This window comes from Aspergillus terreus, genomic scaffold (assembly GCF_000149615.1).
Source record: "Aspergillus terreus NIH2624 scaffold_13 genomic scaffold, whole genome shotgun sequence".
NCBI lineage: Eukaryota > Fungi > Ascomycota > Eurotiomycetes > Eurotiales > Aspergillaceae > Aspergillus > Aspergillus terreus.
In genome coordinates, this window is record NT_165936.1 from 600,327 (window position 1) to 620,964 (window position 20,638).

General features: G+C 51.6%; 8 protein-coding genes across 8 annotated transcripts; 4 read left to right on the forward strand and 4 right to left on the reverse strand.

Moving 5' to 3' along the window:
• Positions 1 to 616: 616 nt before the first annotated feature.
• Positions 617 to 2,089, reverse strand: ATEG_08705 (putative endoglucanase; the record flags this gene model as incomplete). Its single annotated transcript, XM_001217290.1, has 2 exons — positions 617 to 1,480; positions 1,538 to 2,089. The coding sequence occupies 2 exons, from the start codon at positions 2,087 to 2,089 to the stop codon at positions 617 to 619; spliced, it is 1,416 nt and encodes a 471-aa protein (XP_001217291.1).
• An 843-nt stretch (positions 2,090 to 2,932) lies between these two features.
• ATEG_08706 (oxidase ustYa family protein) lies at positions 2,933 to 3,962 on the reverse strand (the record flags this gene model as incomplete). The annotated part of the gene is made up of 5 exons (XM_001217291.1): positions 2,933 to 3,177; positions 3,228 to 3,327; positions 3,379 to 3,509; positions 3,557 to 3,688; positions 3,740 to 3,962. The coding sequence occupies 5 exons, from the start codon at positions 3,960 to 3,962 to the stop codon at positions 2,933 to 2,935; spliced, it is 831 nt and encodes a 276-aa protein (XP_001217292.1).
• A 756-nt stretch (positions 3,963 to 4,718) lies between these two features.
• Positions 4,719 to 5,177, forward strand: ATEG_08707 (uncharacterized protein; the record flags this gene model as incomplete). The annotated part of the gene is made up of 1 exon (XM_001217292.1): positions 4,719 to 5,177. One exon carries the CDS (start codon positions 4,719 to 4,721, stop codon positions 5,175 to 5,177), a length of 459 nt encoding a protein of 152 aa, XP_001217293.1.
• Positions 5,178 to 8,023: 2,846 nt separating this feature from the next.
• ATEG_08708 (uncharacterized protein) lies at positions 8,024 to 10,823 on the forward strand (the record flags this gene model as incomplete). Its single annotated transcript, XM_001217293.1, has 4 exons — positions 8,024 to 8,026; positions 8,186 to 8,249; positions 8,573 to 9,871; positions 10,276 to 10,823. The coding sequence occupies 4 exons, from the start codon at positions 8,024 to 8,026 to the stop codon at positions 10,821 to 10,823; spliced, it is 1,914 nt and encodes a 637-aa protein (XP_001217294.1).
• Positions 10,824 to 11,174: 351 nt separating this feature from the next.
• ATEG_08709 (MCT family MFS transporter) lies at positions 11,175 to 12,563 on the reverse strand (the record flags this gene model as incomplete). The annotated part of the gene is made up of 2 exons (XM_001217294.1): positions 11,175 to 12,134; positions 12,198 to 12,563. The coding sequence occupies 2 exons, from the start codon at positions 12,561 to 12,563 to the stop codon at positions 11,175 to 11,177; spliced, it is 1,326 nt and encodes a 441-aa protein (XP_001217295.1).
• Positions 12,564 to 13,516: 953 nt separating this feature from the next.
• ATEG_08710 (fungal specific transcription factor domain-containing protein) lies at positions 13,517 to 15,145 on the forward strand (the record flags this gene model as incomplete). The annotated part of the gene is made up of 2 exons (XM_001217295.1): positions 13,517 to 15,040; positions 15,128 to 15,145. The coding sequence occupies 2 exons, from the start codon at positions 13,517 to 13,519 to the stop codon at positions 15,143 to 15,145; spliced, it is 1,542 nt and encodes a 513-aa protein (XP_001217296.1).
• A 488-nt stretch (positions 15,146 to 15,633) lies between these two features.
• On the reverse strand, positions 15,634 to 17,554 carry ATEG_08711 (uncharacterized protein; the record flags this gene model as incomplete). The annotated part of the gene is made up of 5 exons (XM_001217296.1): positions 15,634 to 16,630; positions 16,690 to 16,953; positions 17,004 to 17,086; positions 17,138 to 17,274; positions 17,326 to 17,554. 5 exons carry the CDS (start codon positions 17,552 to 17,554, stop codon positions 15,634 to 15,636), a joined length of 1,710 nt encoding a protein of 569 aa, XP_001217297.1.
• A 1,219-nt stretch (positions 17,555 to 18,773) lies between these two features.
• On the forward strand, positions 18,774 to 20,180 carry ATEG_08712 (putative MFS monocarboxylate transporter; the record flags this gene model as incomplete). Its single annotated transcript, XM_001217297.1, has 3 exons — positions 18,774 to 18,934; positions 18,992 to 19,229; positions 19,278 to 20,180. 3 exons carry the CDS (start codon positions 18,774 to 18,776, stop codon positions 20,178 to 20,180), a joined length of 1,302 nt encoding a protein of 433 aa, XP_001217298.1.
• Between the last annotated feature and the right edge of the window lie 458 nt (positions 20,181 to 20,638).

A 20,638-nucleotide genomic window follows, 5' to 3' on the forward strand; every position in this document is an offset into this window, starting at 1 on the left:
GAGTGAAGAGAGGGCAAAAATCGGGACTCCAAATTCATTATTTCCAATCATTCCTCATCTATTCGTCCAAGGTGATGGTGTGGTACAGAGAAGTAGACGCAAGGACTTTAAAGAACTATAGACCGCCCAGGTAGCTGGGCTAATGTGTAATGTCGTCCTGTCTCGCCTTTTATGAGTCCCATGTGTTACTGACCTACACCTACATGTCGCCGCTCCGAATTGCTGCGATTGTAAGGACTGCTAGTTCCTGTCAGTTTGCGCTTACATGCACGATCCTTGCATGCACGCAGTCGCGAGGATATCTTGGTTACCGATGGCTTCATTATGTCTTAAGCCATGACACATGGATACCCTCGACAAAAAAGACGCGCGGATGTATCTGATCCGTGGATTGGAGCAGTCTGTCACTAGCAAGACCGAAGGAACTTGGCAATGCGTCCGGCCGATCGTATCAACCTGGTTTGGGCCACAATTCGAGACATTTCTAAACCCCGAGTTTAATGTTTACAATTATGAATAACAAAATTGGTCTCGAATGGAATGCAATTTTCTTAAGATATTCTGAAACCGCATATTGTGTAGCCCGAGCACGCAGTCTGCATGTGTTACGCACCTATTACAAGCACTGAGAGTACCACTCATTCTGCTTCTGGCAAGTGTACGGCGATGCACACGCGGTAGGCCCAGTCCATCCTTGTCCTCCACACTGGCCCCAGTGGGTCTGGGTGGCACCCCCTGCGGAGGTGGTAGTGGTGATTTTCGTAGTGGTAGTGGTGGAGGTGGTCTTGGTTGTGGTCGTAGTAGAGCTGGAACTAGAACCAGAGCCGCCCGGGTTGGTATAGGTGGATCCGATATCGCCCCAGCGGATGTTCGAAAACACCACATGAGTATCCGGATGGGCGGATTGAATCAATGACGGATTTCCCTCCGTGCTACTGCAGGGTCCGGCGCTGCCGCTATCCAGCCAGTTCATGAAGCCGCCTGCGTCGTTCCAGATGCTAAAAATCAGAACCATTCCCCGGCCGAGGGCCTCACCCATTCTCTTCAGACCACCGTAGGTAGCAGCAGCGCCGTCAACAGATTCGCACCATGGCTCGGTGATGGAGTCGACACCTGCAGACGACTTCGCATTGGCGATGATCTTACCATTTTGGATGTATTGACGGCGGATCTCTTTCAGAGTCCCAGTTTTGGTACCGTCGTCGGTGATAAACTGCGTGGTGATAGTGAACGGCTTGGACGTGTCGACCGTACCGCCTGGGCCCCAGTAGTTTTGCTGGCCGAGAGCGTAGGGATTGAACCCACACCCGCCTTTATCGCAATCATTGCCGTTGCAGGGGTGAGGGGTGAAGGAGTTTGCACGGGAGTTGGCTTCGAGGATATCCATTTCGTTGCAGCCAAAACCCTGGCCACTGGTGTTGAGAGTGCCGTTTCTCCATGCCATGACTGGCGACTGTGCGTCGCAGTAACCAGAACCATACTAAGAGTTCGTCAGCATACACGGTATTGTCTACGGAAATGCTCAGAATCTCAATACCTGGGCGCCTCCTGTGTTGTATTCGTTTCTTCCACCGGTGGCGCTCATCTCTGACAGATACAAAGCACCGTTCTCGCCACACGGAAGCGTTGACAGATCCACATTGAAACTAAGTTCCTGGCCGAGGAGCTTCAGCATGACATAGTTGCCGTCTGAGCCCAGGAGATAGAGACGCGGTGATGCATTAGTGATGACCCCGTTGTTTTGGTAGTATTGGTGCATCGTCAAAGTGTCTCCCGAGGTGGCGACGCCAGCTGTTGCGTAGTTCGCCGGATCGATCACGCAGTTCTTAGCACAGGTAGCTTCATCGGGGCAGAGGGCCGAGTTGACACCGGAGGAGGTGGTGCAGGATTGAGAATTGCTGGTGTGTATCCAGTGGAAACCCCAATCTAGAACGACTGATGTATCCTGTTGCAAACAACCCCCTCCAGTAGTGCATTTCCACGTTGTCAAGGAAGGGTTTCCTGGAGAAGACGAGGAAGGCTGTTGGGCCTGGACAAGTGGGTGGAAGACCAGCCCTGCGGCGATGATGCTTTTTGTAAGAGAATTCATGGCGAGGTCTGGATGCTGTCAGACACAAGAACACGTTTCCAGCATACTTGAGGTAAAGACAGTATTTATAACTCGGACTTGGGGTCGTAATCCGGCTTCACAGAGTTATTCCGTAAAGTAGTCCCTTTTCCTTTGGGACACGGAGCAACAATGGCCTCGTGTTCGTCAAGCAAAGCTTGGACGAACAAGCTCGTACGGGCCGCCGATCCGGATATAGATTGCACGAGTCTCTTCTGGACCTTCGAGATGGCCGTACCCCGCATGTTATCCTGGTTCCGATCTCTTCATGCAGGGCTCAATGTGCCCCTGGTCAAGTGCCGCTACCGGGAGTCAACTCGGAGGACCTTCCTCTTTCATTCGGGGCTTGTCTTTTCTGCGCTGGGCGTAAGGTGGCGTGCATGATTGTTTCAGGCTGCGGGCTAAATTGATTAGTCCAGGCATCCGAGTTCTCTTCATGGAGGAGAGTAGGGGAAAACATGCGAGGAGTTCAGAGACGCTAAGCTGAGATAGACCCGCCGGCAAATTTCGGCTATTGTATCTTTTCATTTTACCTTACATATGGGCTTTGAAGGGCTGTATCCGCCACCCTGCCATTTTATCACCCCGTCGGGCTTGGCCAGGCATGTGTGCCTCTGCAGGCTGTACGAGACTACGAGAGTACGAGATTACCTCCAAACTGATTGCACGGACAAAACCAGAACGGGATTCGCCCTACTTAAAGAACGACTCTATTCGTGAGCCAAATAGAACAGAAAATACCAAACTCATCACTATGGAACATATATTAAAACACAACGAGGCATCAATTGGATGGACAAGATATAGATTCAGCCATGCTTGAGCTCACGGAATATCCGGGTAGATCGTATCCCCCTCTTCGGGCCGCTCTTGGATAAAGCCCGGAGGGGGGTCCGCGGGGAGCTGATGGTCATGAGCCCACTGACGAATCGCATCAAAATTCCGACATTTGTGCCGAGTGTTGAAATCAACAAAAGGCTTGGGGTCGTCCGGCCACACCCAAATCTGTCCCAGGACACCAACATCCACGGTACACATGAGCTGTTGGCGGAGGATATCAAGACAGTGTGCTGGTGATGCCGTCAGCCATGAGCGTTGTAGAAGAGCGGTAGCCACTTACAAACATGCTTCCGAACGATATAGTCTTCGTTGACAAAGGCACCCTCCCCCTTCGCGTGATAATAGTCGTAATTGTAGTATAGTGATTTGCGGAGCAGATTCTGAGATGTCTCTATTATTATGTGCACCAGAAGAATGGACGAGCTGCTTACCAAACAATGTAGATGATGGAGCCCCTCAAGATTGGCGATATATCCTCCCCCATACTTGTCGTTGATCTTCACCTGATCGTGGGCGATCCCGGCCTCCTCCGCAGCTTCGGGTGGAACTCTTAGAGGTCGATCTAGGATGATTAGCATTAGTCGGGTGTGTAAGCCCGTCCATGCTTACAGTCAACTCCTAGCGCCTCCCAAGCATCATCCACCTCTTGACTGGCGTTCTGTCTGTAGATGTTCTCGGTGAGAAATTCACCGTTGAATTGCTCAACATGATATGTAACATCCATATCGCGCATCAGAGGTGCTGTGTCTGCATTAGTACTGACTCGTTCAAGTAGGTCTTCATGACGCTTACCCTTTTGCGAAACATGTTCAAGACATCGTTTATTCACATCGAAGTCTTGCCAATGATAGCCACCCGCGATGCCAGCGAGAAATATCAGTCCAACGCCGACGGGATAGAGAATAATTTTCCACCATCCTGACGACTTTCGTCGCTGAACCTTTTCACTTGGTTCCCAGAAGCCCGACTCTTCTTCGGAGAGAAGCCGTGCGTTTTGCTCTCCGTCTGATGCCATTGTGTGGGTGGGAATTCGTCTACAGTGGAATTAAGTGTTTCTGCCAGTGCGTGAGGAATGTCGACCGTCGACATGTACGAAATAAAAGAGCTCCGACCGAATAGAACTGTTCTATCTTTGGCAAAGACTATGGGATGCTTTAGATCAACGGCTACGTCATGACTTGATGCATGCCGACGGATAAAGCCGAATCCCCACAGAGCGATAACTCTAAACGGTTACACAACCGCGATAAGGTTTCTGTTGATCACCAAGACTAGAATGTACAGATAATACAAATAAAGACATTGTTGATCAACTCCATCTTGACCATGGATGTCATCTCCGCGTCGCCCCGAACACGAACCAGACTCTCCGCATTTGGAAAGTGGTCTTATAGATCGCATGACAGTCATGACGGTGTACTGAATCAAACCGTGGCGAGATGCTGACCATGAGGTTTTTTCTCGCAGTCACCTACGCCAAAGGGAATTCTTACCAAGGACACAACCTGCATGGTTATTTATATCGTCATGTTCACATCTGCTCAATGGTCAATGGGGCGCGATCTTGGCCCACATCGTGTGGAAATCAAAACCCGCACAGCACAAGTATACCGATCATCATGATGCAGTGAGCTATTCAAAGCACTGTCGAAGGATGATATCCTGTGGCCCATAATATTTATAGGACCGGAAGGATCCCACTCTGGAGAGAAGATAAACACCGCCAGAACAACAAGTCCTTCTTATCAATACGTCTGAATCATCCTCCATCATGCGCTTCTTCGCCGGATGCATCATCGCTTCCCTCGTTCTCTCTTCCGCAGCCCTCCCTACGGAGGAAAAGAGAGACCCTGAAGCCGATTCGGGAGTAGCTAGCTACCCTCATTACGCTCCGTACAAGGATTACGGCAAATACAAGAGAGATGCCTCGCCCGAGGAGTATGAGAGCTATGATCCTTACTCCTCCTACAACCCTTACGGATACGCTCCCTATGACGGCTACGGAGAGTACAAGAGAGACGCAGCTCCAGACGGCTACGGCCAGTACGCCCCTTACAAGGACTACGGCAAGTACGGTCCATACAAGGACTACAGCAAATACAAGAGAGAGGCGTCCCCTGAAGAGTATGAGAGTTACGACCCTTACTCTTCTTACAACCCCTATGGATATGCACCTTACGAGGGCTACGGGGATTACAAGAGAGAACCCGAGGCATCCCCAGACCAGTGATGGAATGATTGAAGGTACTTTTGGGATGTCCATGATCTCGGTGGATTGTAGCCAAGGGAGGCTGCAGGAAAGCCTGTCGTGACAACCATACCGATTCTTATTACTTCACTATTTTGCTGCTACTTTGACATTCCTTCAAGTTGCACTAGTCCATGTCGATCATTAATAATGGGAAGATTTTCCGGGTGTGGCCAGGCTCAAAATCTCTTTTTGTCCCAGGAGAGCTATTTTGTACACACACTGGAATTGAACACATATGATGATTAAATCACCCTCATTTCCTTGTCCAACTCAATGGCAATCTTGTATAACGGCTCCTATATATAGCGCGCACGAGTTGCAATCAACAAACCTATGAATTGAACCATTTTGCGTTATATAGTCAGCACACGATCCCCTAATCATGTATTACCACGAAACATTTCCCCCCAGAACTTCTCCACAAAGTGCCCAATATCCGGATTCACATGGTTCAACGCGACAAAACGGTACAGGATCTTCTTATAAAAGTGCCGCGGCCGTCATCGGATCGTCTCCGCATTAACGGCAAAAAAAGCCCCCTCCGCAAACATGACACTCTTCGGGTGCTCGTAACTAAAGATCTCGCGCCTCAGCTCGGCCGGGGTACAGTCCGCCTTCAAAAACCGGCCTGGCTCCTGCTGGCTTAATCAAAGCACATTAACCGGGTCAGTGTCCCAGTCGAACCCATCCCATTGATCGAAAGACCGATATGTGCCTTCGGCCTCGGAGCTGAATATGGTCATGCCGAGACCGGGAATGCTACTGCTACCGCTGTCGTCATAGCCTAGTTCTTTGAGGGCCTTGGTGCTCATCTGTGTGATGGTCATTTTCGAAAGATTTGCGTCTGTCGGCAGAGGGAAGACTTTCCTAGCCCATAAAGGTGTCGTATCCTGTTGGTCGTCTTATTTTGCATCTCTGTCCAAGAAAGAATTTCCCGACAGTCAACATGTTGAATTCAGGGAAGGTGTGTCGGCAGCCTCACTTGAGGCTATACTAGAATTTGCATCCATGTCACTAATCGAGAGTCACGACAGACGAGCAAATTACCAGACTGAGATATCTACAAATTGCGGCTGATTATTTCAGAGCTAATTGCGTATAACAGGAGGTTGAAGACTGTCTGAAAACAATGGATCAGGAAATGACAATAGATTGCATTCAGTCCCTTGGTGGGTGAGCCGATATTTAGTTGTTACGACACACGATAAATTAAGCTCATCTTGCACCACCATTCCATCAGGCCATATCGCGTTCGATAACCACCTGCACTCTTCATTGCACTGCCCGATTCCGCACTACCACGTGAACAGAGCGGACAGAGTAGCCGGGTGTCAATCTAAATCCTGCTAAACTGCGAACACACTAATGGGACCCTATATGATGGGTAGTGGTAGGTGATGGGGGAATAAACAAATAGAGGAATTCAAGACACTCTGGATAGACCTTTATTTTATTGCCAGCCAATTTTTTATCTAGCTGTAGCAATGCTACCAGTTAATTTATCTTCAGAATCTTCTTTCATAACTTTGTATAACATTACTAGACGCATTTATCGTAGTCTCCTTATTATACAATCTGATAAGTCATGCAAATTATCGCAGAAATCCCATGAACAAACCCCGACATGCCCATAAGTCCGCCTTGTTGCACAAACCAGTGCTCCCTAACATTATTGACCACCTTAACAGCCCTACCCATATTATCTTTAAGCATATATAAGCCTCGGATGGCGATGGAGCGAATATGAACCTAATAGTCGGAGGTGCTAGCCGTTGTCTTAGCTGGTCGGGGGGGCACCTGTCTAGACAAGAGCATTAATGTCGACCTGTGCTTAATATTAACACCGGGTCTCGGTTGCTACCTTCCGCTACGCCACTGTAGAACGTTCCATGGGCGACTGCTCCACAGACGCACTCGTTGTACCGGATCTGCAGAAGCGATTTCGGTGCTACGCAGCTGTAATCCCCAACCGTACTCTGCAACGGCTGAACAGATAGGACCAGAAGTCCGAGGTAGATTAACCGTCACGGTCTGATATGATAACCTCCGGTAATCCCCACTGTGGCCACACGTGTTTGAAGTATTAGGAGAACAAGCCATGTTGGCGATTTCCACTGGACTTTTCTTTGCGGGTTTTGTTCGATCGATTCTAGGAGCGCCTCCAAGGTCGTACCGTATACTAATCCATGCCGAAGGGCATGGATAACCAAAAGTTTTATGCACTGTTCTTCTGATTCGGTAGAGGGTCAGAAAAAGGACATGGTTAGCGTTTATTATGTCTCTGATCAGACTGTAAGTAAATTAACTAGGACTGGTGTAAGGTAGAGAGTTACTTACTTCGAGCCTTTCAAGTATTTTTAGGATAATACAGGCCCTCAGACTCTGGATCGATATAGGCTTTGATCGCCGTAGTGTCAGCTCAATATCCTCCCAGTGGAGGAATTCGTCGGCGGTATAGCCGTCTGATCGTGCAACGTCCCCCGCCCTCGCCGCTAACGCGGATTGAAGGGCAGCTCCCAGCATTATACTGATCGTTGGATCCCAGGGTAGCGTGCTATATCCTAGGCCATGGATAAAGTACCCCTCTGCCAGGCATTGGCCGGGTATTCCTCGTCAGTAATTTGGTCTGAACTGTTGAAGTTATCCATTGTGCGCAAGGAAAGGAAAGAGAAAACGACACTGATAGAAGAAGCCGCACGGTAAGGCAGGGGGAGGAAAGGAAAAGCGAGACAACCTGCGGAAGAAGGCCGTACTGGATCCTTATAAGGACCATGAAGCAAGATACTGGATTCACAGAATGTAGTGAGCGGCTGGTTTCGTCAATGATGGTAAGTGATTGTGGGGTGAGGAGAGATGAATAGAGGGAGAGGTGAAAGGTTGAATTAGAATTAGGGGATCCTTCAATATTTGGCATATTTTCCCTTCACCTGCGAAAAACGAGGCTGGTCTGGCTCTGTATATACTTGTGGTGATGTTCATTACTGTAGTACGATTTCGACTCCTACTTTCCGAATGAGAGAGAGATCTATGCCCTTGGCTATGGACGTCAACGTAAGGTTCAACAATCCTAGATATTTCTGGCACACGGTGAGATTCAAGTCTGTTTTAAGCATAACGCAGCCGTCCTAGAATGGACAGATAAGTGGTTCCATGTAGACACGCGACAACGGGATGGGCCGGATGTGGGGTGATGGTGGTGGTGAGATCATACCACCCCTTCGATACCTATAATTCCACTCCTCCCAGGAACAAGCACACTCCAAACTTCATTTTATGGAACAGTGTCACGATGTCAGCACTCTCAACCCCCTCAGCATTACTACAATCCACTCCAGCTATAGTCGTAGGCTCGGGACTAGCTGGATTGTCTGCAGCGTCCCAACTCCTCTTCCACCATGTCCCGGTCATCATGCTGGACAGGGCGCCAAAGCCCGGCGGCAACAGTATGAAAGCATCATCCGGAATCAATGGCGCACCGACTCGATTCCAACCAATCGACAACGACCAGGAGTTCTTCAACGACACCATCAAATCAGCCGGGACCCCGTTCACGACATCTACATCTACCGAGCGCCATCGGCGCGAGCAACTCATCACCACGCTCACACAGTCCTCCCCAGACGCCGTCTACTGGCTCACCGACGAAAAGGGGATCGACCTGAGCAAAGTGACCCAATTAGGCGGCCACAGCCATCCCAGAACCCATCGCGGGGCAGGCAAACGCCCCCCGGGCAACGCCATCATCACCACTCTGCTCGACTCCCTCAACGGGAACCCATTGTTCGAGCTGCGGACAAACTCCAAAGTGACAAGAGTCCTCCGCGAAGCGGACGAAGTCCTCGGAGTCGAATATGCGGAAGAAAGCGCCGGCGTCAAAACCCTCCATGGCCCTGTCGTATTCGCGACGGGCGGTTTCGCCGGCGACGCACACGGCATGCTGTCCAAGTACCGCCCGGATCTTGCGGGCTTGCCGTCGACGAACGAGTTGCGCGAGGGCTCGCAGCCGCTGCTCGAGCAGGTGGGTGCGGCGCTGATCGACATGGAACAAGTCCAGGTCCATCCGACGGGGTTTGTGGACCCGAAGGAGCCATCTGCTGGTGTTAAGTTTCTGGCCGCGGAAGCTCTCCGTGGCGAAGGTGGTATTTTGCTGCTGGGTGATGGGAGGCGGTTTGTCAACGAGCTGGAGACCCGCGAACATGTCACGAATGCCGTCATGAGTGCTGCTACCAGCCTGGATACGCACGCGCGACAGTGGGATCTCTCGTTAGTTCTGGACGAGGGCGCTGCATCGGCGCTGGCCTCGCACATTGAGTTCTACGTATGGAAGGGTTTGATGCGCAAGACGACCGTTAGCGAACTGGGCCAGGTGGCCGCCCAAACCATCCAGGACTACGCGGATGTTGTTGCTGGACGGAAGAGCGATGCTTTTGGACGCAAGGCGTTTGGGAACTGGACCTTGACTGATGTCAAGCCAGACTCGATTATATACCTCGGGAAAGTCACGCCGGTCACGCATTTCACTATGGGAGGTGCGATCTTCAACGAACATAGTCAGGTTTTGGATAAGAACGGAGCGCCGATTCGAGGTCTCTGGGCTGCGGGCGAGGTCACCGGCGGACTCCATGGACAGAATCGGCTGGGTGGCTCGTCGTTGCTGGAATGCGTGGTGTTTGGTAGGATTGCAGGGGATGGAGCAGCGGCGTTTTATAAGCAGCATTATGCAAGTTCATCTTGAAGCATTGCATTGGCTATATCAGAGTTCCTGTCTACTTACTTCAATCTAGACAAGTTGGATTAGTATTATCACTGAATGTTTATTGATAGGGTTCTATTAACCTGTAGTATCCTGTATACACTGCGCTTAACGCTGATATTCCGTGCTCGTCTCCCATATTGACAGGTCACACGAACAATGCGAGACCGAAAGAAGTACAGGATGGGTGGGTGTCAGAAGGGGCGAACGAAGGACATAATCGAACCCCGTAAAAGTAAGTGCTATACAAATGCCCGAACAACTCATGCTCTAGTACACGCTCATACCGCTTCCCAATCCATCGCATCAACAATAAAGTCCCAGTCGATCTCCGACTCGGCCACCCGACTCTGGCTGCTGCGAGACATATCCGTCTGGGCCGCATGCGTCTCAGCGAGCTGATATCCGTCCTCCAGCGCATCAAAGATATCCGCCAGGATTTTCTCAAGATCATAACTCTCCAGCCCCGACACACGGTCATTCCGCGCGAAGCCGAACTCATCGCGATTAATATCCTCCTGGGACAAATCCGCAGTCTTCCAGCGGTTCCGCAGCTCCTTCGCTCTCCTCAACTGTCTGAGCCGATCCCCAGTTTTAAAAACACCCCGAAGGGGACTCGATCGCGCCTCGAGAGCTTCTATGACATTCGCGTGGTATCGATGCAGCCCCATCCCGTGCGCATTCTTCGGCGCGGCGGACACGGCGATCCCAAACACGCCCAGCAGATGCACCAGGGCGCGCTCCAGCAGCGCGTAGTATTCATGGAAGTCGAGCTTAAACATGATCTCGGCGTGCGCCACAACCTCTGCCGGAGCTTCGCGTTGCGTCGCCAGGCGGTATCCCTCCGCCAGGAACGGGAGTTTCCACTTTAACCGCGCCACGATTTTTCTCAGCCGCGAGAGTTCTTCAGAGGGGGAGAGGAGGCCCAGGCGCGTCGACGACGACCCCGACGATGGGGTTTCTGCACCGCCAGAACGGGGTGCCCAGCGGGATTCTAATAAACTGGACATAAGTAATATGTTGTGTGGTAGTGTATACGGAGCGTGGCTCGCGTGTTAGGCGCCTCCGCCACTTGAGCTCAGCCACATTGTGGCGCTCGCTCTTTCTTAGTTTGTGCCAGCAAAAGTACTGTGCATTCGATTGTTTGTGTGGGAATCTTGTGGATTATTTACTTGGCTTATATGTACCTATACGGTCGTACACTTCTTCCTCATGATCCAAAATCAAACCACCCCCCAAAGACCCTCCTTGGTGGTCAACTTAGCTGCAAATGCAATGAGGCCGCCAAACACCCCCATCGCACCGCTGAACATGCAGCATTCGAAATAACCTCCATACCGAGCGAGGATGGCGCCATTGATAGGGGGACCGACTAGAGCTCCCAACCCCGAAATGGCCATGCCCATTCCCATGTACGTGCCAATGTCTTGTGGGTTGTCCGGGCAGCTGGAGAAGGTAGCTGAGGCACCTGAGACAATTGCGCCAGAACAGAACCCAAAGAAGATGGCATAGACGATCAAGCCAGCATTATTGGTGGCGCTGGTCATACAGAAGACCAGAATACCTGTGGCCACGCCGCCAATGGCAAAGGTGTTCAGGCGACCATACTTATCCGCCAGCGCTCCTGGCACAATCCGGCCGAAGGTTGAGGCGGCATTCACCAGGGCCAGCAGGTACCCAGCTAGCGTCGCGCTCATGCCTTTGGTGGTGGCATAGGTGGTAAGGTAGAACATGGGGGTGAACATGCCTATAAACATGAAGAAGAGTGCCGTGAAAAGCAGGATGAATCGTGGCTGCTTATAGGGGGCCAGGAGGAAGAAATGGGTTTTCCGAGGTGGGACGCGGGACTTGATAGCAACACAGGAAAGGCCCATAAATGGCAGCATGACAAAGGCGACCACGCGGACTGTCCAGCCAAAGCCCAGAGAGGAGCCATTAAACCCCTTGGATAGGATAATAGGCATGATGACTCCCCCAATTGAGGACCCGGCCACCGCAAGGCCCAGGGCTCCAGCCCGCTTCTTGTCAAAGTATTGCGACACTGCAGCAAAGGCCGGAATCTGCAGAAAGCCCATGACCAGACCCATCAGCACCCCCTGCACAAGCATGGCTTCCCAATAATTTTTGCACAGACTCAGCATCATCAGGGCGAAGATGTAGGCAATGGCAGAGGGCCTGAAGACCTATGTATTTCCCCATTTGGTCAGCGCGATCACTGGTCCATTTAGGGGGAGAAGCAGACGTACCTGGGCACCAAAGCGATCAAAGAGGGGGCCTCCCAGCATTCCTGAAAAGAACTGTAGGAAGGATTGCAGGGAGCCAATCCATGAGATGGCAGACGCTGTGTTGCCTTTCAATTGATGGGTCAGGTAGTATTCTTCAAACGTACCAAAAGAGTTGGCAAGACCAAGTGTGCAGAAGAAGACTGATGCCGCTCCCGCTGCCACCAGCCAGGCACGCACACCTCCATCCGGGGCTGGATCAGCTCCTGTTACGTTGGGAGGTTCTTTCTCCGAGGTGATATGATGGCCAGGCTCCTGGTCCGCGAGGATGATCCGCACCTCCGATCTGTCGAGCGAGGCAGGCGTTTGTTCAGAGACTGTCGAGAGCATGGTGTGTGACTGGATGCGTGTGCTTCTGGATGAAAGGAAAGAGGCGAGATGGCAATCGCTTTATTTAAGAACTTGAAGTACTCCATACCGCTCTACTCTGTACTAGAGAGTATACTCCGTACTATAGAGTACCCGCCGGACTCGGCGCGGGCTCGGACTCGGACTCGGACTCGGGGACGGCGGATGGTGGCCTTTCCCCGTCATCTCCGAACCAACTATCTCAACATCATCGATCTTTACGGAGTATCGCACCAGTCTCTGAATGGAGTGGTAAACCTTCGGAACGGATTAGGCGATATTGCGGATTAGTTCAGGTTCATCAGCTCGCATCCTTCCATCCCCGCATGATCATCCCATTCTCTGCAAGCTCATCCGAAATGGAGAGGCGCCGACGTCCTGCGGTATCGTGTTTCCTGTGTCGCAAACGGAAGATACGATGCAATCGCGAACAACCCTGCAGCAACTGTCTGCGCGCCCAAGCCGGGTCGTGCGTTTACGAGAACGTTAACCAACCTGTCTCCCTCCAGAACCGTGGTGGGCAGGGAGTCGTCCACCACTCTCAGGGCGTGTCGCCCAGTGCCAGTGCATCCACGCCGACCAGCCAAGTGTCCGCGCCAGACGAGGAGACACGGCTGTTGAGGCTCCGTGTTCGAGAGCTCGAGGAGAAGTTGGCGACAACGAGATTGATGCGATCTCCATCCACTTCGTTGCGTCCATCTCTGGATATCGAAACCACCACTTCCCGTCTGAGTGGAAACTTCCACGTCCACTGCCGAAGACCTGCAGACGGTCGGTCGGAGACCATCGCCCAGAGCGTCAGTATGAAGACGCGATTGCTAGGACAGAGCCACTGGGGAGTCAGTGGGATCTTTGTGGTGAGTTTTCCGAACATAGATATATTCCGGGGATGAACAAGCAGAGGCTGACACGGCCAGATCCGAGACATACTGACCATGCTCGAGCCGCACCTCACTGACGGCACATCCAAAGCATGGACGGGCATGGAAAAGTGTAAAGCGCTGGCCCGATGCATCAAGGCACGGCGCATGCGATCCTTACCCGATCTCCCGGCTTCCCAGTTGCCGCCCCGAGACCTCGCCGACCAGCTTGTTGATGCCTACCTCCGTACCACCGAATCAATTTATCGGATTCTCCATGTCCCCACCTTTCGCAGGCAGTACGACGCACTCTGGCTTGGGGATGGCAAACCAGCAGACGTGGAATTCGACGCTCAGGTTAGGCTCGTGCTGGCCATCGGCGCAGTTACATACGACGACACATTCTCCCTGCGTCTCTCTGCCCTGCAATGGATCCACGAGGCCCAGCTCCTGGTTTCACAACTGAAGTTTAAATCAAAGCTGACACTCCAGTCCCTCCAGAATAACCTCCTTCTGCTCTTCGCGCAAGAGCGGGTGGGTGCAGGAGGGGAGTCAACCTGGATCGCTATAGGCAGCCTGCTCCGGAAAGCAATGTCCATGGGCCTGCACCGTGATCCATGCAATCTTCCCCAACGCACAACCCTCATGGCTGAAATGCATCGCCGACTCTGGAACACCATCCTGGAGCTAAATCTCCAGGCCAGTTTGTCATCTGGTGGGTCGCCATTGATCTTGCCGGGCGATTTTGACACAGCCCCTCCGGGCAATTTCGATGACGAGCAGCTGGAAGTGACCGATCCGGTAGCGACGGCAGGATTCACAAAGACAACCATCTCGATAGCGCTCCGCCGAACGTTTCAGCAGCGACTCGCGGTTGTCAAGTTTCTGAACGATCTGGGCTCACTTGGAACCTACGAGGAGGCTCTTCGTCTGGATGCTGAGCTGCGCACGGTGTACCGAGAACTCATTCACACGCTGCGACCAGGGGGCCAGTCTGGCCCCTCACAATATGAGATGCAGGTGGTGGATTTTCTCATGCACCGGTATCTCCTATCGCTGCACGCCCCATATTTCGGGTCCAGCCTGCACAGCACAAACTTTCTCTATTCCAGGAAGATGGTGGTCGAGTCCTCTTTGCGCCTATGGCTCGCAGCCTGTCCCTCGCCGCCTATCGCCGGGCTGGTCGAGTTTCGGCGATTGGTGACATGCAGTGCGGGCTTTTACCCCACTGTGAGCCTCCATGCGGCCTTTTTGATTGCCGTCGAGCTCCGGATGCAACTACAGGAGGTCGAGGGGTTGTGTCCCGTGCCTTTGCGGCCCGACCTCATGGCCGTGCTTGAGGAGGCCAAAGCGTGGTGCCTGCGGGTGCTGGAGGCGGGAGAGACGAATGTGAAGGGCTATATGCTCACCAGCTTGATAGCAGGCCAGATCCAGGGCTTGATGCGTGGCCTGCGAAAGGACGAGATAGCCAATCTTTTGATCCAAGCGGTGGAAGATGTGGGAGTGACATGCTTGCCGATCTTGGAACGGTTAGCGGCTTCACTGCCAGAACAGGGAGACGAGGGCCCTCCAGACATCAGGGATGATTGGGACTTCATGGTGAGTACCCGGGGATTTGCTGCTCGTCGCTCAAGGATCGTTGCTAATACATGTTCCAAACAACGTCACAGACTGCTTTCAATTTAGGTGACACCGACCAAATAGGTTTGTTGTATGATGACCTTGATTTGGAGATGTATTAGCTGTTTACTCTGGAGTTATGTATCTATTTTGACTTCGATATGCTGCTAAGTGGGCATAATAAATTGCATTCGAGATTAGGAAGCATGGACGCATCATAAGATATTAGACTTTAGAATAATAGAGAGCTAAATAGTAGATATATTTTTTCTACTAATATAGATGAGCTAGGTCGGCTGCTGCTAAAACCGCTATTGAACTAATTTTGTCAAGTATGTATGTAGAGTGAAGATTCATGTTCATCCGGTCTGCTCTGAAATATACATCTAGACTTGCACACTTCGCCTGATACATAGATGATAAAACTATGTACATTAGGGGAGGATCAGAAAACACCTGCTAGACACGGTGGGCTTTGATGCTCAGAGCAGTCATAGAGCCGAACAGAGAGCACACCAGCGAGACAACTAAGTCCGTTAACTAGGAAATATCCATATCCAATCATGGTGAACTTACTGTATGCATGTCTCAGGCCGGCCACATAGCTGTCCACAACTATATCCCGAAGTGATCCAGTAAGGCCGGCGATGTAGTCGATACTCGACAAGGCACGTTGAATGATCTAGATGACTGTTAATATGGATTCCGCCAGAGACTAGCTTCCTTACTTTGTGCGCATCCGGCCCATGCAACCGGGTCTGCAACTGCCTCTTGAATTCCGATCCCAGCACAGTATATGTCGTAGTCACCCCGGCCGTCATAGCAAAGCTGAGAAGGAGGAGATACCCACTGGTAGCCATGGCAATATCCTGCGGCTCCAGGAACGCGGTCATGCTCACAAACGCGGCAGAGGATGCGAGCCCCGTTCCCAACCCCCCAAACACGATGTACATAGATTCCCATGGTCCAGTGTGGCCGTTCCATCGGACGACTTGCAAGACATATGTGATGGAGGCTACCAGCCCAGCGACGACGAGGACTGGCTTGTAGTTCCCGGTGCGTCGAATGAAAACACCCGCCACCAGCCCACCTACGGTGTTCCCTATCACCGCGGGGACCAAATGAGCCCCGGCGATTGTGCTGGAGGCCTTCGCGGTGACCTGAAAATAGAGCGGCACTGAGAACATCATGCCGACCTGAGCCCCGACTTGCAGCGCGCTAATGAGATAGCTGGGGATGATATTCGGACGCCGGAGGATCTGCAGGTCGAAGATTGGCTCTTTCGCGACGAACAGCTCGATATAGACGAACAGTGCAAGAGATACCATTCCCAGGCTAGCTAGAAAAAGCGTGGGCGCAGACACCCAGGGGAATGATTTGCCACCTTGATCGAGAAGGAGAATGATAGTAGTGATGCTCGTGGCGATTGAGAGGGCACCCGGGAAATCCACACGGCGAAGCTTCAATTGATTTCCTGGCGTGTCCAGAGGAGCGTGGTGGACAAGCTTCAGCTGCACGATGACGAGGATTGCAGCGAGGCCGAGAAGAGGGACCTGAAGAAGGAATGCCCTAGTTCAACGAAGTGGTTAGTTGAATGCATTCGATGGAAAGACATTGAGTTGACGTACCATCGCCAGCCTATGGTGTCTGTCAGGACTCCCCCGACTGGGCCTCCAACACTCCGACCAAGGGTCATCGATACATTCACGTAGGCTCGCCATTTGGCAACCTCTCGCTTGGACACAACATCTAGGCAGTCAGCAGGCGCCTCCGACTTTGACAAGTGGATAGTACCGGTGATGATAATCGAACTCATGGTCATGATCCCGCCACCTCCTATACCACTGATGGCTCGTCCCAGAATGACAATCCACAGGTCAGTTGCCAGTCCACTGAGGGCTAGTTAGCTCGAATGAGACTATGCACATACTCCAAGACCTACCACACAAGACAGCCCAGTGCGAGAAAGAGATAGGACACCAGCAAAAGCAGCTTCCGCCCGTAGATGTCACTCAGTTTCCCATACTAGTAGCTGTCAGCAGGCGACCATGCTCATATAAGTCAAGCCAAACTAACCGTAGGCTGAGCCGCACATAACCCGAGGGTATATCCAGTCGACAACCAGGCTGCTCCCTGGAGTTGGTTGAATTCGGAAGTGATAGAGGCAGTGGCGGTCATGATCAGCGTTGCATCGGCATTTGATATGAATTCACCTGGATAGTATTAAGATACTGCGTGATCATGGCACATATGCGACATCTTACCAAGAAGGAGCACGGCGACTATGCTTCCCACACTGGTTAACGCCTCAGAAGATGGCTTGGTTGGAGGGGACTCAGTCGATGCGCCGTTCTCTCCATCTGTGATGGCATGATTATTTGACTGGTTAGTGTCATCTGGATGTATAGTTTGGTATGATGGCGGAGAGCGACGAGGATCATTGTGGCCTGGGTCCAAAGGCGTCGTCTCGTCTGTGTAGGCGATGGCGATCATGGTCTATTATTATTCATGAAATATGAAGATCGCAAAAGAAAGGCGAAAATAGTGGCATGGTAGGTCAGTCGTTTTGTTATCGCGGATGATTTGGAAGCACGCCATTCCTGGTTCTAATGACTCTATCCAATCCTACGCATTTTCATTGCTTTTCGGATAATTATGTACTTACTATGTTGTGCAGTAGAGAATTTTATAGCCGACAATTTTGTCTAGGATATTATTTCCATCAGTCCTGTTCTAATCTTCAATCGGTGGTCGTGTTAATATTGTTCATACTGCAAAGGGTGCCCTATATATTTAGGCACTTCCTAAGTGTCCTTTCTAGAAGGAATCAGATATTCTTAGAATGCGTTTGCCATAAATAATAGCTATCCTATACGACCTAGGCGCTTTTCTTCTGTTTCCCAGCCAGATAATGCTAGCCGAAGCATTGTACTATAGTGGCTGCGCTAAAAGGGAATAGGTCGACATAAGAACCAATCCTAGGGCCTAACCTTTTGAGCTTGAGTAAAGTCCACTAAGCAACGGTTGAAACTGGTTTCGAATCGGACTTGTGATTTGATCTAGAAAATGTTTGCTGGTAGATTCTTTAAGCATCTGGGCCAACAACTCCCTAACCGGCTTCTAGTTTGTCTCGGAAATAGGTGATAGCCCTCTATGGGGAACAGGCGAAGGACCTCCCACCAGAGTGATTGAATTTGGTCGAAAGCCACCGCGGTGAAGTTCTATCTGAACCATAATAGCTTTACCTCGAGTGACGCCGATACGATTGCTGTCGACATTCAGGCATTCGCTGCAGATTGTACATAAGTGGGATTTTAGGAATGATATCTCAGAATCAATTGCGATCCCACGAACACCTTTCATCTGGCCCAACTCATTGGCATGTGATGGAAAATGTCCGAAAACCGAAAGTCTGTCTTGGAGAATTCAAGTATCACAACGGCTATAACCCAATTCATCGCCAGTCAATTTGTTGTTCACTGTCAACCAATTTGGAGATAATCCGAACCAACCATGGACATGATCCTCCGGGACTGCGTGCCGATGCCAAGTGCCGCCGGCCCTGCCCGAGGAAGCGCGTATTCCCATTAAGTAACGGAAACAAAAACCCCATGGGCGTCTTCTCCACTATGCGGGGGTTATAACTAACCGGGGGCTCCTTTGGCGCATCGGAGCTGCCCGACATGATCTGTCTGGAGTGGGAGACACAGGTATGGGGATAGAGAAATCAGATACAGAACCTCCTGAGGAGAAGTCGACGGACTGTCCTCCTGGCCAGCTTGAGAATGCAGCTCAGGAGTCGCCGATCCCAAATGGCGGCTTGGAAGGCTGGCTTAGCGTGTTGGCTGGGTTTTGTGTCTTTGTGAACTCATGGTAGGTGATGAGCTTCCTGTATGCAATTGAAGACTCATCCTCTAACACGACAGGCAGGGGGCTGTTGACCACATATGGCGCTTTTCAGGAGTTCTATCAGACTGAGCTATTGCCGGATCAGTCGCCGTCTAATCTCTCGTGGGTGGGCAGTGTCCAGGCCACGTTGATTGTCATGGTTGGCATTGTGACGGGGCCGCTGGTCGATTCTGGATATCTTCGCACGTTGATCGTGTCTGGGACGTTCTTGGTCGTCTTTGGGATCATGATGACCAGCCTGGCCACCCAATACTACCAGGTAAGTCACTCTACAAGACGAGAAAGGCATCATGTCTCACCGAAACAGGTATTACTAGCGCAAGGCTTCTGCGTTGGAATGGGAGGAGGAATCGCCTACATCCCCGCGCTGGTGGTAATATCTTCATACTTCACGACGAGACGACCCATCGCCATTGGATGCGCCTCGATCGGGTCGAGCGTGGGCAGCGTCATCTTTCCCATCATGTTCCGCCAGCTACAACCCAAAGTCGGATTCCCGTGGGCTGTCCGCTGCATTGGCTTCATCAACCTGTTCCTCGGCATCGTCACCATCGTGATCCTCTGTCGCCGCCCCGGAAAGCGAACCGTTGCCCGCAGCCTGATCGAGCGCAAAGCCCTCACAGAAGCCCCCTTCATGCTACTGTCAGTGTCGTTACTTCTCGTGATGCTGGGATACTACGTCCCGATCTTCTACATCCCGTCGTTCGCCCGCGCAGCCCTCCACACGAGCAAAAGCCTCTCGCTGTACATGGTCTCGATCGTTAACGCCGCATCCGCATTCGGACGAACCGTTCCGTACCTCGCGGGAACGCGTGTTAAGCCTATCGCAATTCTCTTTTTCTGCACGGCCGCCGCCATGGTCGCCATCTTCACCTGGATCGCCGTGTCCAACGTCCCCGGGTTCATCGTTTGGGCATGCTACTGGGGTTTCCTCAGCGGCGTGCTCGTCACAGCGCCAACATCGATCGTCGCGCATCCGACATTCTGCCCTGATTCGAATTACCTAGGTACACGAATGGGTATGATGTGGGGGATCAGTTCGTTTGGGTCGTTGGCGGGAACGCCCATCGCCGGCGCGTTGGTCAACCTGGATGAGGCAAATTTCCTGCGCGCGCAGATTTTTGGTGGTTGCATGATGCTTGGAGCTGTCATGTTGCAGGTCTGGCCCACTATGTGCGTTTTCAGATATGATAAGAAACGGGTGAAATAAGTGGGAGGGAGCCAGGAAGTTATTGATTGGGCATGGGTGGGTTGTAGATTGGTACCATAGTACATAATCCTGAGAAGAGATATAGTACGTTAATAGACTTAGAGACTGCTGCTTCTAATATTACGGAATCGGACGGTCGGGATATCTTTGTGCAACGCAGGGAGTTGTGCATACTTGTGCAGTATGTAATATTTCAGTCTACACATGTTCGGACGTTTCTAGTAAAGAGGAGACTGATGACGAATCTACCGTGGGTAGAGCTATGGAGACCCATCTCCAATCGTGCCACAGAGAATTATATGTGACTCCCACCAGTCAGTCGTGCTGTCTAGGCCATCTTCATGCGGCCATATGAAAAGAAGGCGTTCCGCATCTGTATACGGATATCACTGCATATTTGCGGCGGCTTCAGCAGTTCGATGTCACAGTAGTACACTGATTATGTTTGTTCCTTAATC